A 17,151-nucleotide genomic window follows, 5' to 3' on the forward strand; every position below is an offset into this window, starting at 1 on the left:
TCCCCTTTGTCTCTCAAAAGTTCAGTGCAGTTTTAATTACAAGATGTCAAAAAAGATACAGTTTCCGAAGAGTGTGAGGACGATGAAGTAGACCGAGGAGAACATGCCACGGCGAACGCCTCCTTGAGACTCGATCCCGTGGTACATCACGGCGTTCCAGTCCTCGCCAGTCAGGATCTGAGGAAGACAAGAGAGTGTGGTTGGTGCAAAGGACGCAGGGTGGTTAAAAAAGCCCCTACAAACCTAACAGAGTACAGAATTAATGTACTTGATAGAGCGAAAGGTTATGAACACAGACTAATTGAAGGATTATCAACAAGCTCATTATGGCACAAGGGTACACAGACCAGCCATTTTCTTTAATTAAAATGTCTAATTAGAGTATTTTCCCACAAAGTCAATTTTCTCTCATTTATTCAGTAAGTCTAGTGCACTCTGTGAAACTGTGTGTGTCGGTGCGACTATGCAGGTGTGCGTAGTAGCGTCCTTACCTGGAACACTGTGAGGATGGCTGCTGGGAAGGTATCAAAGTTTGTTGTCGGTGTCTCATCTTCAAAATTAAACCTAAAATAATCAGAGAGAGGTGTCTTTTACAAAGAGGAAAGACAAAAGAGAAAATAATAAAAATGTTGCCCCAGTCACTTCTTAAAGGCTTCACTTCAGGAGAAAATACAGAAATGTTATTCGTTCAAAGAGCAGGATTAAAATGTGCAAGTGGGTTAATAATGATGGGAGTTTTTTGCTGAAAACATCTAGGCAACAACTCATGTTTCTGATTTAGAGAAACATGACAGCACAGAAACAGACACATTCACACTTGAATCACAGCAGCATTTCTTCCTTTTCTCCACATCTGTGACTCTTTTATAGTGTACTGTCCGTTCACAATGCGCCGTCGTACACACGCACACATTTGCACTTCTATACTTGTGATGGCCATCACTGCCTCAAAGCAATTATTTGCCTTTAATGGCTTAATCCAGATCCTGTTGTTGTATTATTAAGTAATAAGTCTTTGAACATGGTGAGACCAAAATATGATGATAGCATCCATATAGGAGCCCTAAAAACAGGATCTTTCTTCATTATCCAATCTGTGTTTAACTCCGACTATGGCCTTAACCTGGACTAAATTCTGACGTCCACTCTAAAACCAAATCTTATCTCTCAAATAGTCCTTTGAATGAATGAAAAGAGAAACAAACCATAAGTGCCTGAAACTGACAGACGTCCTCACAAAGATAGAAGTACAACACAAGGACAGAAGCGGGTGTTCTCAGACCTCTCCACAGCTTTTGGTGGAAAACAATATATTCATAGATGAAGGGAGCTTTCTCGTATCTTGTAATGCATGAGACAGAGGGAGAGAGACATGCAGCAGCAGGAAACACCAGTCACCAGGGAACTACTGTATGACTCCAACTCTGAAGTCCAAAACACACTGTCTCTGCAGCACAGGGCTGCATCATTTGACACACGTCATATTCACAAATGGGACTAATGGCGGTGCTGCGCGTCAACAAATCCACACAGCATCTTTGCCATTGAATATTATGGGGAAAAAGTCAAAACGAAGTGATGCCGAGATTCAGGAGTTTTTCTCCTTTTGATTACATTCAACTGCAGAGCGAACATCAGCTAATCACGTTGTTTTGAAAGTGCTTTTTTTTTTTAAACTAAGACATTCAGTATTAGACATACAGATATTTGACTTCCCCCTTGTCCACTGTGACAGGTACAACACCGCAGAAGAAGAGGTGGTATCAGCTGACAAGGTACTGCCTTGGTAGGCCAGGCATGGAAGCGAGTCGGATGAAAAAAATTTGAAAGTGCCAGTATGTTTTGGGCTCTACACAACAGCACTGCATGAAAACACACTTCAACAAAAGGGAAAGGATAAAATGACACGATGTGAGAAAAATAACAGATTAACAACAAATGATGGGAGATTTAATTCAAAATGTTTACTAGTTGTCAACTTTTTTACTTTTTGGTTTGACAAAAACATGATTTCGCAATATAAGTGTTCTCTGCTAGAGTAAATTAACTAAAAGTAAATTTAAAAAAAAACAACAACAACAACAACAACTGGGATTTCTCTCATAGGTCAATAAATCAGTGTATCCCACCAAACTGGATTCAGCAGCTGGACCTAACACTATTGAGTTCACACAGAAGTGACACACTTATGTGTATTACGCTCACAACAGTTACAGTACAGTAGCACAAATATATGGAACTATTTAGCATTAACACGTTGTGATTTCGAGTGACAGTAAACACTAGGGTCCCGCTTAATGCCATCACTACTATCACACATGCACATTTTCTACACAGAGGATCTAGATGTTGCAGATATCCCCCAAATGACCCAACAAACCTGCCAAAACCTGAATCCGTGGTCTTGAAACTGAAGAAGACAATGAGAGAGTGACACAGAGATGCATAAGGATGGGTTTGTCATTCAACGGAAAATAACCTGCACTGCTGAGCATTCCATTCAAGAGTCAATTCATCTTAAAAGAAAAAATTAAATAGAAATGCTATGGGCTGGACAGAGTAAGGACATATTACGAAGTGATGCAAGGCAACACCAATGACAATTTTGAGTGACAGAGTACAAAGTATTTAAAATGTATATTGTGACAGATGGAGGAAAAAAACAAACTCAAACACATTAGAACAGTTACAGTATGATATATATGTATTTTTAAATGGACTGAGACAGATACCGGGGATTTCACCTGTTCCCATGCAGTCACCGTTTACATTGCTCAATAAAATGCAGAAATGATGGTGTTGTTGAGAACAACACCATCACATACCCTGAGATGCAGCTGATGGGCTGATTTTGTGAAGCAATGCTACTCTAAATAAACTGTAACATTAGAACAATAAAAAAAAACAAAACATAGTATGGTCAGCACAGCAGCAATGCCATTGCGAAATAGGGTTAGGGTTAGGGAACAGGGAGAAGACTTTCGCTGCAGGAGGCCAAATGCTAAGTGCACAAGTGAATTTGTACAGGAAAAAGAAATTCATTTATTGAGTCACCTCTGATATCTGAAGACTACAAGTCATGAAAGAGTAGTTGAAATAAAGTGATTTCACATGATGATATAACATGATGTTTTAAATTGCTATATATAGTACAGGTGAAGGTTATCTTTAAATATGAGACAGCATTGGGAAATGTAAGGTGGGTTATTTGAAGTGATGTGTTGTGTTGATGAAGGGGTTATGACCTACAGGCAGTTCAGACATCACAAACCACTGATCATCACATACTGCTTCACAGACACATTAAGACCACACCCCAACTGAGGGAGGCCCCCGTGGCCACCGACAACGGGCCCCATCACATTAACTGTTTGATGATAATGACGCTGTTATCTCTACAATGAATGCTGCTCCCAACAAAGAATTTCTTTGTTTTTGCTTCCAGTGCTTCAGTTTTCACTGTCTAATTATTTACATGTTTTAAATAAACACACTTAACAGACGATGCATGTATTATTGTATACATCCACCATTCTACTTCATATTGCTACGACTTACTGGCTCAATCATATATTTAAGAATTAGATCCAACTGTCAACTAATATTCCTGATTTACATTTCACATAAAATGTAAAGATAAAACAAGGTACCAGTAAAAGTTGATTGATCTTAAAAACATCTAAAATCACATAATCTTCCAAGTACTGTCACAAAAACAGAGGCAACTGAACAGTAATTGACATACATGTGTATTATTTATACATTTGACCTATTTGGTGTTCCAGTGTCTCCTATTGGCAGTTTACAATGTAATTACAGAACGTATGAAAATCTGTCTTCAAAATCGTTTGATCTCAATAAGTTTTAACACAGTTTAGAGAGAAAACAAAATTACAAGTTGACATTAGACTACAGAAATAAGGAAAATGAGCTTGTGAATTACACAGCAATGCCCTTCAACCCCCCTTAATATTTGTAGGGTCATGCTACAAATATTAACCATCAAAAAGGCTTTATAGGACTTCAGAGATCGGAAAGTGAAATCAGTATATCATCATTTCTGACTTATGGGTTGGATGAAATGTCCTATAAAAACCACATAATTCAAAGCATGTGTGTGAAAGTGTGCAACAGAGGACGAAGGGAGAAAAGGCATGGATGTGGAGACCCATTACCACAGTGAACGTCTGCACATATGACAGCTGGTTTCTCCCTCTCAGAGCAGATCCTCGGACATGCTTGTGTGCACTAGATCCTGACAGACATTGTCAGGATGAAGGTATAACTGCGGTAAAAGTTTTACATTTCAAAACTGATTTTTTTTTTATCATAAATTAATAATAAAGAAAAATACGTCGAGTAGGTGGAAATGTACATAATATGTACATAATACAACAACAACGGTTTGCGTTGGGCTCTTTCTTGTGACAGCTTGGCTGTGCACAAAGCACATAAACAAATGGTGTTTCAGTTTGATGTGGAGGAACTTGAGCTCTGGGATCCTGACAGTAAGCCAAAGCTGCTCACCCATTTGTGTTAGACCACACTAATGATCTCACGGCTGAATGGGATAAAATACCTGCAGCCAGTCTCCCCAGACTGTGGAGGCTCTTATAGGAGCAGGTAACACCCATGGCTTTAAAAAAAAGATGCTCAGAAATCACACACAAGTGTAATGATTGTGTGTTTCCATGATGTTAGCCGTGTGGTGTGTCTGCAATACCAATTATCAGCTGAGAATAAAAGCCACAATGGTCTGTACTGTACATACATGAGGGAAATGGAGGATGCATGAAAAAGAGCTGGAGGAGAGAGGGAGGAGCATGTAATTCAATCAGCTTTTTTTCCCCTTGGTATGTCATCATACGTTCTCCCCATGCACCACTCCTTCTACCTTTGTCCTTCTCTGTCATCTGGTTACTGCATCCTCTGCCTCGCAACCCATCCATCCCCACCGCAACACCCATTGTTCAGTAAGTCCCCCCCATCACTTTTCTAGATTGAAGCCCGTTCTAATTTTTTTTTAACCTCCTTTCCTTCCCTTCTTCCTCCCCTTCGGTGCCTGCTAACTACTCTCTCCCCCCTCTCCCTCTCTCGTTGAGGATTAGTGGGCCCAGAGAGCGGCAGCGGTGGTTTGCTGCTGTGACTGCGTGTGCCGACCTCTGTTTACTCTGATAATAGGGATTGGGATCGTGCTGCTTGGCTTCCATGCAGCACCCACAGGGACTTCATTAAACCAATCCTGAAAAGAGTCATGTGAGGCCAACTCCCCCAGAAGCTCCCTCATCCTGCATCTCTCAGACAATAGCAGCAGTTTTACATTGTATAAGGTGACTGCAACACATCTCTCTGATAACACATGGGTATGTACAAATGGACAAAAGATAACTGCTGCCATTATAATAATGGAAAAGTGTTTTGAAAAGCTGCAAAGAGAACAAGCTCAGCACACTGCAGTTTTCTGAGAAGTCAGAAAACGAAACTGGATTCTAGTGAATGACAAAAGCGGCTGATACAAAGAGGTTGGCCACTATACAATCAGGCAAGCAGCTGTTTTAAGGTTATTTTTGATAGACGGAGCAAAGTTGTGGATTTGAATTTTGAATTTCCCTGTTAGCCGATCAGTTGCCAGAGATTAACAGGTTTTCTTTTCCTTTTTTCAGTTTTTCAGGTCTCGGGAAAAAAGAGAGAAAGGGGGAAAGAGCATGTTTGTGGAGACTGAGGCGGAAAAGAGTGCTGCCACTTTGAGCAATCCTGGAGAATAATTGCAAGGATGTGAAACTGATCTGACTGTTAAATTTGCATTATTGTTTTGTGAAATTACACATTATTGGGGGGAATGAGCAGTGACCAAATCCATTATACATGCTTCTGTTTTCATTAAATAATAAATATTTAAATATAACATTATAACATTCCAAAGAGAAGCTAAACAGGATTCAGCCTGAAAAAGCGGTTGTCCTACCAAGAGTAAAGTCGCTAAGCCTACACTTAAGAAGTGTGCCTGAACAGAAAATGCCATTTCTCCTTTTTTAGGTTAATCAACAAAGGCAGACAAACTGAAAGCTTCAAAGCAGCAACCAGGGATATTGCTCATTTCATTAGCAAGCCCTGCACATTTCCTTTGAGCTTATCACATATTTTTGGCCAAACAGTCCGTGATGTCCTGTGAGTCTCAGCAGGGAGACTCTCCTATGCCGCAAGCTGTACAATTTTACCAGGAGAGTTGTTTAGGTGTTTTGAGAGAAGGACCATTATTTCTGCACCAAAGATAAAGTCTCACAATAAGAGAAAGCATTTTAGCTTATTCTCACTGAGCTGGGAACATCTACATATGGAATTTCTGTTTACTTAGATTTTTATATAATTCAACAAAGTTCAAATATAAAGTGGTTTTATCTGTAATTACAAGAATGGCAGACTGACTGAAATCTGAAATAGTTTGACACCTCGAGTTCATTTTTAGACGCAAATGAGGTTGAATGCTTCGACAGACGTCATTGGGAGAAAAGAGTGTGCTCAGCCTGATGTGCTCGGCTGGCTGGAAGCACCATGTGGACGTCAGACTCATCTCACACTCGTCCATCACCAGAGACTGATGCGATGCTAATGATGGCGCAGAGTGATGTAAAACTTGGCGCCATGGCAACAGCCAGCTACTGCAACAGCATCAACTCAGTACCTCTGTGGTTAAACATGTATGGCAGCGTTTAGTGAACTACTTGTTTAGGGTTAAGGAAAGATGATGGCCAATATAGATGGGATGCTGTGAGCTCTCTGTTGTCCAGGTCAGACGCGATGCTCCAACACATGTTACAACAATGCTAATCCACTTTCTCCTTTGTTTCTCTGTGACAACAATCATTAATTATTTGACCACAAGAGGCCTCTTGTCAGGAAAATTGGAAAACAATGCAGTGTAGTGATCTGCAGAGCTTACCAATAACATATTCTTTGTGGGTTTAATGTTTTAATCATTAAAAAATAAAATGAAATATGACAGTCTGTATATGATATGTATTCTGATTTTTGAGTCGTGGGATCTGGCTGCTTGCCCACACACTGTCTGTGTGATGGGAGGTGATAAGGACAGTGTAAAACGTGTATGAGTTGAGTCAGACAGGGCTGGTTGCCAGGCCTTTGATAAACCACAGTCAGACCAGAATCATGAGGTGGTCCTGTCATTAGAAAACATGGAGTTCCTGCTGAGAGCGATATCAAAGTGCTGCAGTCAGTGCTGCTGCTGTGCCAGCTACCTGCTGCGTCAACACGTCTGTCACCATCACCACCACGCCGAGTCTGGCCGGGGATCACATACAGAGAGCAGGAGGTGTGTGTGTGTGTGTGTGTGTCTGTGATAACTGTGTGACTGTGTACACAGATGGAAAGAGGAAGACAGAGCAGGACAGGTTAGAGAGGGTACTCACTGTCCTCCAAAGAGCTGCATGCCCAGCAGTGCAAAGACTACGATGAAGAGGAAGAGGAGGAAGAGCAAGCTGATGATGGACTTCATGGAATTGAGGAGGGAAACCACGAGGTTCCTCAACGAGTTCCAGTATCTGAGAGAGGGCAGCAAACACATAAAGTGGCTCAGAGAAATGACCGATGGGGATGCAAAATAACAGAGGACGACAAGAAAAAGCACGAGAAAAGATGCGAAACAGAGGAGGAAAAAGAGGCCACACCGGAAGTAACAGCTGTGTGAAATATAAAACAAATCAATATGTCAAAGCCCACAGCTGCTAGCTTCTGAGTCACATGATTGCAGCTATTTTAATGAAATAAAAGGATTTCCATTAAACTCTGATATGATTGTCTCTTGAGGAAAAAAGAGATTAAGACAAAAGCTATGGTCCTGAAACCAACAAATCAAATTTTTCCAACAAAAAACAACTCACTCTCATTTTGAATATTTAACCTAGTGCATTATGTTTTAAATCTAAACTTCCTCATTAGTTTAGTCGAGACAGTGACTAATCAGGATTTTACTTTTAACCTTGCATGCTTTCACTGCTTTACTTCTGTTGTACTCAACAAACGAAGTAAACCCTCATTTTTGACATATTTAAATCTGGAGCACGCCATGTCGTGGTTGTCAGTGATTCATTTCTTTCATTGAGAAGAAAAAATCCAGGCTAAAGTAATCATGACAGGTTGAAAAGACCCCTAAGAGTGAGTATCAGGTTGATAGACAGACAGAAGTGACCACAATGAAAACAAACTTCTCTCTGATTAAATCAGGTGTGCACATTTTCTGATGTTAACTGACTTGGTGACTTTGAATATTCTGAGCAGTCGCAGAGCTCTCAGCACGCTGATACCAAATGAGGCTCCTGGTTTAATCATGTCCCAGATCACCTCACAAATACTTCCCACAATCACCTGAAGAGGAGAGTAGAGGTTAAAATTATCAACCATTATCTGTTTGGCTTCATTTTAACAAGCACATCAAATCTTTCACCAAACAGAAATAGGATTGCTGCTCAGAGTCCAGTATTTATCTGCATAACACCAACACTAACTTACCCCAAAATCAAAGCAGTTAAAGGAGGAATGGAAGTAATTCCGTGGTCCGAGGCCATACATCTTCAAAGTCATCTCAGTCAGAAACAAACCCAGGAACACAAGCTCGGCTGTGTCTGTTTGCCAAATGGACATAGTAAAAAGGCAATACAATCTACTATACACCACCAGCGTGTGTGATTACAGGCATGACTTACAAAGGGCCGTCGTAAGCCACTCAGGTTGGTCATAGTGAACGATAGCCACACACAGCGTGTTGAGGCCCACAAGGCACAGAACAATCCAGTAGAAACTCTGGGCCTTTACCATGCGTCGGATGAAAAAGCGGATCCTCTTCTCTTTGCGACGGAAGTAAGAGGAGCTGTCCATCTTACCTCCGCTTTTCACGCTGGCTCGACCAAACGGAGAGCCAGGAGGAGCTGGAAGCGATGACACAGATGGAAGAAGAAGAGAGGAAACATGTGAGTTCACTTCAGTTCCCCTTTTGACCAGACAGAACATCAATGATGGATTTAGCTTGATTTTTTTGTTGTTGTTGCTGTTTTTTGGTTTCTTAACCCTTTTGTTAATACTTACCTGGTAACGTTCTTATTAAGGGAGTGACTTTAAAAAAAAAAAAAAAAAAAACTTTCTTGCTGAGAACTTTAATACCATTTGTATGTCTGTATGGAGAATATTCAGAGCCAGCAGAATCTTTCCTGAGCTTAGCAGAAAGACCTGAAACATGGCGAAAAAACCAACCAGGCTCAGTCATTAAATAAATCCCTGACAGCAACACCAGTAGAAGTTAAAAATATATTTTACTGGCATGATAAAAGCTAAAAAAATTGTTCTAGCATGTAAGTCCCAGTAAAACCAGTGAGAACTGGATGCATTGGGACTTGCTGAACAGCTAACAGTTTTATCCATCTCCACCTGCTGATGCTGTATTTCCCCAAATAATGAAGCATTCCTCTTCTTTTTCTCTCTGTTGCACCAGGATTGCACTCCAGGTGCCTCGGGTCACCCAAACTGCACCAATTAGTTGACAACGCCTACATGCACTTGTGCCTGGAGTTGCTACAAGCAACAACTAAATCAGGGACCTACAGATTTTAAACACACAGTAGTTGTGTAGGATTGTTACCACCGCATGTGCACTGAAAGATGTTTGTATTCAAGACTATAAACTGCGAACAACACTTAACACTTAACAAATTAAAATTTCCTGAAAAACTCCTTAAATTTGACTTGCAGCTGCTCATCAAAAACATATGCACCTAATATCTAATTGCCGTGCAGAAGTACTGCAGGCTTATTGTGTAAAACAAGTGAGATGGGACTAAATGTGATTGCGCAGTGCACCTGTTCCCCTGGCACTTAACTTGATGGAAAACAATCATGAGATGAGATAGTCAGTAGAGAGAAAATTGAGCTTTTTTTTTTTTTTTTTTTTTAAATTGAAGGCAACAAAATGGGCTCATTTGCCACACTTATGTTTATTTCTGACCCACAGACAAACAATTACATGTTGTCTTTGTGCAGAATCGTTAATTACATTAATATTAAAAATTGGAAATTTGATGTGCTGTAGGTGTTTCTCTGCTATTTTAATTTAACAGTCTAATTAGGGAAAGTTAATTATTCATTCTTTCCCTCAAGGGGAAGCACATCTACAGCCAGGAGAAACAGTTTTAGGTCTCCACATCCACATGGTGCTGAATCTGTCTCTGTCATATACATTGGGTAAGTTTGAATGAGATGATTAATACGTTTTAATTGTGTTGAGGCGACAAAACACACTAATCTGATAGAAGGGGAGCACAGAGTCAGAGGACAGGACACTGGTTATGATCAGTAGGGAGGTCAGGATTTTACGGCAGCATTTATTGTAAAGGTCAACAGTGTGAACAAACAGCATGTGAAGGTCAGGGGTGGTCTGCTGGAGGCTGTGGATAAAATAGATGTGAGATTTACCAACAGAGGAGATATCAGCGAATGGATCCTCCCCCTCCTCAGCACCGATCAGGTCGTTTTTACCCTTCTTGGCTTTGCCTCGTTTGAGGACTGTAAAGAGAACAATATACACAGGACACAACAAAATAATCTACGAGTGTTAAAATGTAACACAAAAATAGTTGTGCAGGGACGGTACTGCACTAGCATGCAAAACTGCAGTCTGACAAAAACCAGAGCAGGCATTTTGAAAATGCATTTTTAATGCATTTTAATGGAATAACTACATATATATAGTAGGTCCATGTGCGTTTGTGTGTGTCTGTATGCGTGTGCGCATGTGTGAGTGGCAAAGTAGGGGGGTGAGCTAATTGGAAACTATGAATAGCAGGCATCAATCATGTTTTTCATTTGGAGATTTTCTGCCTTCCTGCTTGAAGTCAGCCTTGGAAATGAAAAACTGCCAGCACGACATGAATGTGATGGTCACGTGACATTGGAGCTGTGGGCTCATTCTTAAGATCTACAACCCTCGTTCTCCACCCAAAGAGCTACAGTACTAGGAAGCAGAACCAGGCTGCAGTACAAATAAAGCTATGAGACTGAAAAACGCTGAAATTGTTTCAGCCTTATCAGATCCTTCCTGTTGATATCCAGCTCGCATAAACATCATTTTTGTTGAAAGAAGGGAGCGGTACGAATATCTTCATTGTTTTTAATTACCCTCGTCCTTGAGCAGACAATCACTTTAGATAATGGAAAGATAGATGGTTGTTTTTAATTAAAAAATACAAATGGTTCCAGGATTATCTCTTGAGTCTTTGCATCTTTAAGTGAGACAGAATAAAGTTGCTCTCGAGTTAAATATTTGCTGTGGCTGTAACACAGTTCTTTTGGCAATTGAATGTCCCGACTAAACTACACCAACAGTACACCAACAGCTTTAAGTTCACCTCCTTGGTTGTAGAAAGCCATGGTTGATGGAGAAAAAATTTGACGACTTGTGTCAATCATGCATAATTGACATTTTTTCCAACAACATCTGCCTGTCAATCATGTGGAGAACGTCTACTATATATTTAACGCTCTAACAACATCAGAATGGTTCAGTCTAAGTCTGTGGATTCAGACATTTTAATCCCTCCGATGCAACTAATTGAGAAAATACAGCTGCTGGCTGCTGTCACTTTACTGAAGTCGTCAGCACGGATTCGTTTGTGTCCATCTCCTGGCAAATGCGTTTCAACATGTTTGTGTGTCTCCATGTGGCTCTTGGAGAGTGTAGTATAGTGAATTTATGTTAGCAAATCAAAACAGACTATAGTTGTAAATCCAACTAATTAACCCTCTTCACACCAACCTTAATGGACTGGCACTACGGGTAAGAGAGTGAGAGACGCAGACAGAGAGTGAGGGAGAGAGAATAACAGTGTGCTCTTTCCGTAATAAAAGCAACAGGCGTACAGCAGGAAAACTGTGATTAGCACTCCAGTAACAGGCTGATCGTAAGTGCTGATTATATGATTGTGCTTGCTGTGTAATTGGCTGACTTGGCTACAAACAGACCAGTTTGCAGTCACATAAAAGGGGGTACTGTTAATGTGAGGAACGTTATGAGGGCTGTGATGTTGTACAGTAATTCTAAAACTGTTAAAGAGAAGCAAAAGGATACGGACAAGTATGAGACAAATGTTTGACCCTGAATGATACGTAACATCCTGTTTATCTGGAAGCCAGAGACGTGACCTCATTCGATTCAGATTCACTGAATCAGTTGGTAGATTCAAAACTCTCGAGGATGAGAACAGACTGTAGAAAGTAAGGACCAATTTGCTTTTGTGATGTCCAATCTATCCAGATTTATTCATGTGGATTATTCAGGAAATGACTCAGCAAAAACCTGAAGCAAATGAGCAAATATCTGAATGTTGGTTCAATGTTTGAAATATAAAATCCTGATATCAAGAATTTTCAATGTGCCTCTAATAAAATGATCATCTGATTTAACTTCAAACCTCTGTGGAGTTATCTGGCACGCTGACAGCCAAATACACAAAAAACCAATGTTCATCTTCTGCTTAAATTTTCCGCCCAAATTCTGTAGATTTGCAAAGATTGCTGCTTTAAGGAAAAAGCCGGTTAAAATTGATGTTCGAGCAGCGACGTTACATCTATCATCCACAAGATCACACTCATGGTGAAATGGCTGGCAGATGATGTTGGAATGATGTGGTTGATGCCGCTGAATTCTATCTCTGTGCCTGGTTTACCATCGGCCTCCTGCGGTGACGGACCGTGGTAAAGCAGAAAACAGATACTCAGCCCTGTTTTCACCTGGAAGGTTTTGTTTCCTCTTGTACCACGCTCCGTCCAACGGGGACTTCTCCTCTGCAATCTCATCCTCCTCCTCCAGCAACACCTCCTCTGCAGCAGGGGTGGAGAAAGGAAAGATTGATTTTCTAACAATTTGCCATAGATTTTTTGACTCAACCACATAAATGCCTGCTCACACTCTTTCAGAGACCAAGTTTACCTGCTTTGCAGATCCACTCCAAGTATCCGGTGAGCTCCCTCTCGATCTGCTGCTGCCTCCGAAGCTTCAGAAACTCTTGCCTTTTTTCCACTCTCTCTCTTTCTTTGGCAAATTCTCTGTTGAAACATAAAGCAATCTTTCTCACAAACACATTTTATCATATGTAGTTAAAATTCAAAGTTAGTTTAGTATTCCCAAAGGGAACTTGTGGATTACCACTGAAAAGTGTGGGTGAGGAGGTAAAACAGCAAAGTTTCATGTTGGTCTATCGGAGGTTTATCAGATACACAACTCATAGCTCACCATATTCAGTTTATTATAAAGATTGCAATAATTGTTGAGAACCAATCATCAGTAATAATTAGATTGATGTTCCTCGCACATCTGTATGCTCAATATGAAGCTGCAACCAGTTTTATATCGCTAGTTATAAGCTGTTATTAGTGACTATATGTAAAGTGTCTTGATGTAACTTTGTTATGATTTGGTGCTATACAAATAAATCTGATTTGACAGAAAGTTTGTAATCAGTCCTGATTACTTGTAGTGTGCATATGGACTTTGGTGTTTCCAGCTGACTTACCCTGAGAGGACACCCAGCACCAGGTTGAGCATGAAAAAGGACCCAATGATGATGAGCGGGATGAAGTAGAGCCAGTTCCAGGTGTTACCTGCCACATCATTGGTCTGCACATACACACAGACATACAAAAAGTTGAATCAGCATCACACACTATTTAAATATACATCATCTATATATACATATACATACATATACATCTTTTACTATTGCACAATTCGATTCAAGGTGGATTTTTGGGGCTAACATTCGATTCAAAATCAATTTTCGATTCAAAACGATTTGATTCATAATGATTACTGCTTCAATGTATAGGTGTGCAAAGGTGTGCATCCTCATGATCTACTCCAGTCTGCTTTGCAAGACAGAATGAAAAATGGAGACATTAAAGTGTCTTTTTTTACATTTATTGAGTTTCAAACATGTATCCATGCTGAAATTGAATTGTTGCAAAAAACAATATCACATATCACAGCTTAAGTAACAAAAATAAAAGTGTCTCTTTACAAAAAAAAAAGTGCAGTTAAACAGTTAAACATGGGTTCCCAAAGTGCTTAATCCTCATTTTGCAAACCTTGCACACTGTGAAGCTCACACCAAGCTCGGTCTTCCCGTGCTTTCAGGAAATAAAACCTGCGATCACGGAATCACGGACTTAGACATTAAAAACGGAATTCATTATAAACACAGAATAACAGAACTGGCTGACATTTTACATGAACTAGACCTGACCCCTGCAGAGAGTACAGACTAGACCAGATCAGACGAGACACCGGATCCCCCCTCCAAAGCCTAGAACGGACCCCTCCAGAGACCGGACCCCAGAACGTATCTGTCAGGAAAATTCTCCAGGCGGGTCGGACCTTCATTACTTAAAACACTGTCTCGGGGTTACTTTATGCTAAAAAAAACAAAAACGAATTCTCAAAAATTAAAAACCCCCAAAAAAGAAAAACCAAAAACAAATATGGAAAAAATGAAAACTGAATTTGGGGTAAAAATAAAACGGATTTTATAGGGCTCTAAGTAAAAACAAAATGAATCCAAATCTTTGCCTTCAACGAGGACGCATGCAAAATAGAGGCAGACAGCCTGAGGATATGTTTTATTTATTTTATTTTTATCGATTTTGGGACATTTTAAATTCTGAATCGTAGTACATGAGAATCACAATTCTTACATGAATCGATTTTTTGTGACACACCCCCATTATATAACCTAATGATCAGTGATACAATTGAAAATGTAAGTTTTCAGTTTCTTTTGAAATTTGAAACAATTTGGCTTTTCATTTGGAATTGTGTTTTAAAATAACCCCCGGCATCAAGCCTTATTCAGAAAAGCAACTCAAAAAAAGTTAACGAGTCAAGGTTTGTTTTTGGATAAAAAAGTTTGAGATGGATTTTTCACACACTGCTGTGAATTCAAATAAATGCCATATTTTTTCGTACTAACTCGGCTGACTGAAAAAAAGTTTACTGAACTTGCATCATAAGAAAAATACTGAAAACTTTCCAAAAAAAAAAAAAAAAAAAGTAATTAACCAATATTCCACATCATCTTTGTTAGCTTCATGCCACACAAACCCATTTACTAACACTCTCTCCTCTATCACAGCAAAACAGCTGTTTCATTCAACACCAGTTAGAGCAGAAACATCTATTCAATGATTTGTCCACGGACAAATAGGTGTGACAATTTAATCTTTCAATAGCAGTCGGCATGGCTGGAGTGATTAAATGACTTACACTTTCTCTCAACCACTTAACACACACAGCTAACTGCACTGACCCATGACATTTGATTTACGCACCATGAAAAAGGCCTGCTTTTAAATGAGATTTTAATGAAGAACACTATAAGCAGCTCAGCATACAGCTTACATTTATCCATGATATGCATCTGTGTGTTGTTTCCATCTGAGGACATCAGCCATTACACACTAAACAAGATCTAGAACTCTGATTAACACAACTGTGTTAGAAAACCCCCAAAAAAAGAAAAACCAACCCTAACCCTAACCCAAAACTGAATTTGGGGGAAAAATAAAACAGATTTTATAGGGCTGTAAGTAAAAACTAAATGAATCCAAATCTTTGACTTCAACAAGGACGCATGCAAAATGGAGGCAGACAGCCTGAGGATATGTTTTATCTATTTTATTTTAACACAACTGTGTTAGGCTATGAAGAATTAAATAATGAATACAGTTAATTCATTCATCTTCTACTACTTATGCATTTCTGGGTTGTGGGGGTGCTGGAGCCAATCCCAGCTCACTCTGGGCGAGGGCGGGGTCACCCTGGACAGGTCACCAGTCCATCACAGGGCCAACACAAAGAGCCAGACAGAGACAAACAACCACTCACACTCAGACCTATGAACAACTTAAGAGTCACCAGTTAACCCAAACATGTCGTCTTTGGACAGTGGGAGGAAACCCAGACAGACACAGGGACGGGAAAACATGCAAACTTCGCACAGAGAGGCTCCAGTTCAGGAGCTGAACCCGCCATCTTCTTATTGTGGGGCAACAGCACTAACCACTATAATATAATATTCATAATATTTAAACATAGTCCACTATAGAGGTGGCTGAGACAAAACAGTGAAAAAGGACACTTAACAACTCGAATTAATGGATTCAGTTTGGATGAATAAGTAGGAAGTTGGCAAATTGGGTAATGTGTTTCCTGGATATGTGCTATACTGATTATAACCTGCCACCGTATTATAGCAAAAAGGCTCATGTATTCCTGAATAATGCAGCCCAAAAACAAATGTGGCTCAGACATTATCCAAAACCCTTTGTAGCAGAGCCTGGATACTTGACAACGGTGATGCCATGTCTGCAAGGGCTTTCACACACAGCCCGTTAGCAGGGGACAAACCTATGGACGGATGGGTTGCGTGAAGCGCAGCGACATATTGCAGACGCCAGTATTGAAGTGCTGCCACAAGCTGGCTGTAATTGTGATGGGAGCGTCAGGGCGGCTGAACAAGCAGGCTGGAGATCTATATTATACACCCGAGTGTGAGAGAATGACACACACACACGCAGTAGCACACCCTCTTTATCAGAGAAGAGGGAGCTCATGCTCCAGGATAAATGACTGGAAGAGGCTTCACTTTGTGGCCCTGAACATTTTCTCCTTCATGTCTAACATGTGATCACTTGATCCTGTCTCAGGACTCATTTTTCATATTTTGGTGAGAGTGAATATCAAATTTACATGAACATCCTCTTCTCTCCACTTGACCATCTGAGTTAAGCTCAGTTCAATGATGCTGAAAGCAACAGTCAATTTGGGAAATATTCTTGCATAAAGTTAAATAAGAAGATAAATCCCAATGTCACATCCGTACTAACGGCTCAATGTCAAGTAACAGAAAGAGCTGTACAAGCAGGACAAAATGACAGCTCAACATCCTCATCCTCCTTGACATTTTTGCAGCTTTCAACACTATAAATCATTCCTTCCTCATCTCCAATCCTCCCTCAACATCACTGGGACCTGGTTTAAATCCTATCACTGACAGACAACTATTCATTAAAATCACCACCTGCATCTGCTCCATT

General features: G+C 40.2%; 1 protein-coding gene across 5 annotated transcripts in view; it reads right to left on the bottom strand.

The window, feature by feature from the left end:
- cacna1bb (calcium channel, voltage-dependent, N type, alpha 1B subunit, b) overlaps positions 1-17,151 on the bottom strand; it is a 146,871-nt gene that overhangs the window by 53,459 nt on the left and 76,261 nt on the right. For all 5 annotated transcript variants that reach the window (XM_029515533.1, XM_029515532.1, XM_029515531.1 and 2 more), the window contains 10 exons: positions 13,575-13,678; positions 12,992-13,107; positions 12,793-12,882; positions 10,480-10,569; positions 8,721-8,942; positions 8,527-8,639; positions 8,270-8,382; positions 7,428-7,559; positions 492-564; positions 60-177 (listed from right to left, as the gene is read on the bottom strand). In XM_029515533.1, coding sequence (XP_029371393.1) covers positions 60-177; positions 492-564; positions 7,428-7,559; positions 8,270-8,382; positions 8,527-8,639; positions 8,721-8,942; positions 10,480-10,569; positions 12,793-12,882; positions 12,992-13,107; positions 13,575-13,678 — 1,171 coding nt within the window. The remainder of the gene's footprint in view (positions 1-59; positions 178-491; positions 565-7,427; positions 7,560-8,269; positions 8,383-8,526; positions 8,640-8,720; positions 8,943-10,479; positions 10,570-12,792; positions 12,883-12,991; positions 13,108-13,574; positions 13,679-17,151) is intronic.

This window comes from Echeneis naucrates, chromosome 12 (genome assembly GCF_900963305.1).
Source record: "Echeneis naucrates chromosome 12, fEcheNa1.1, whole genome shotgun sequence".
In the NCBI taxonomy this organism is placed as follows: domain Eukaryota; kingdom Metazoa; phylum Chordata; class Actinopteri; order Carangiformes; family Echeneidae; genus Echeneis; species Echeneis naucrates.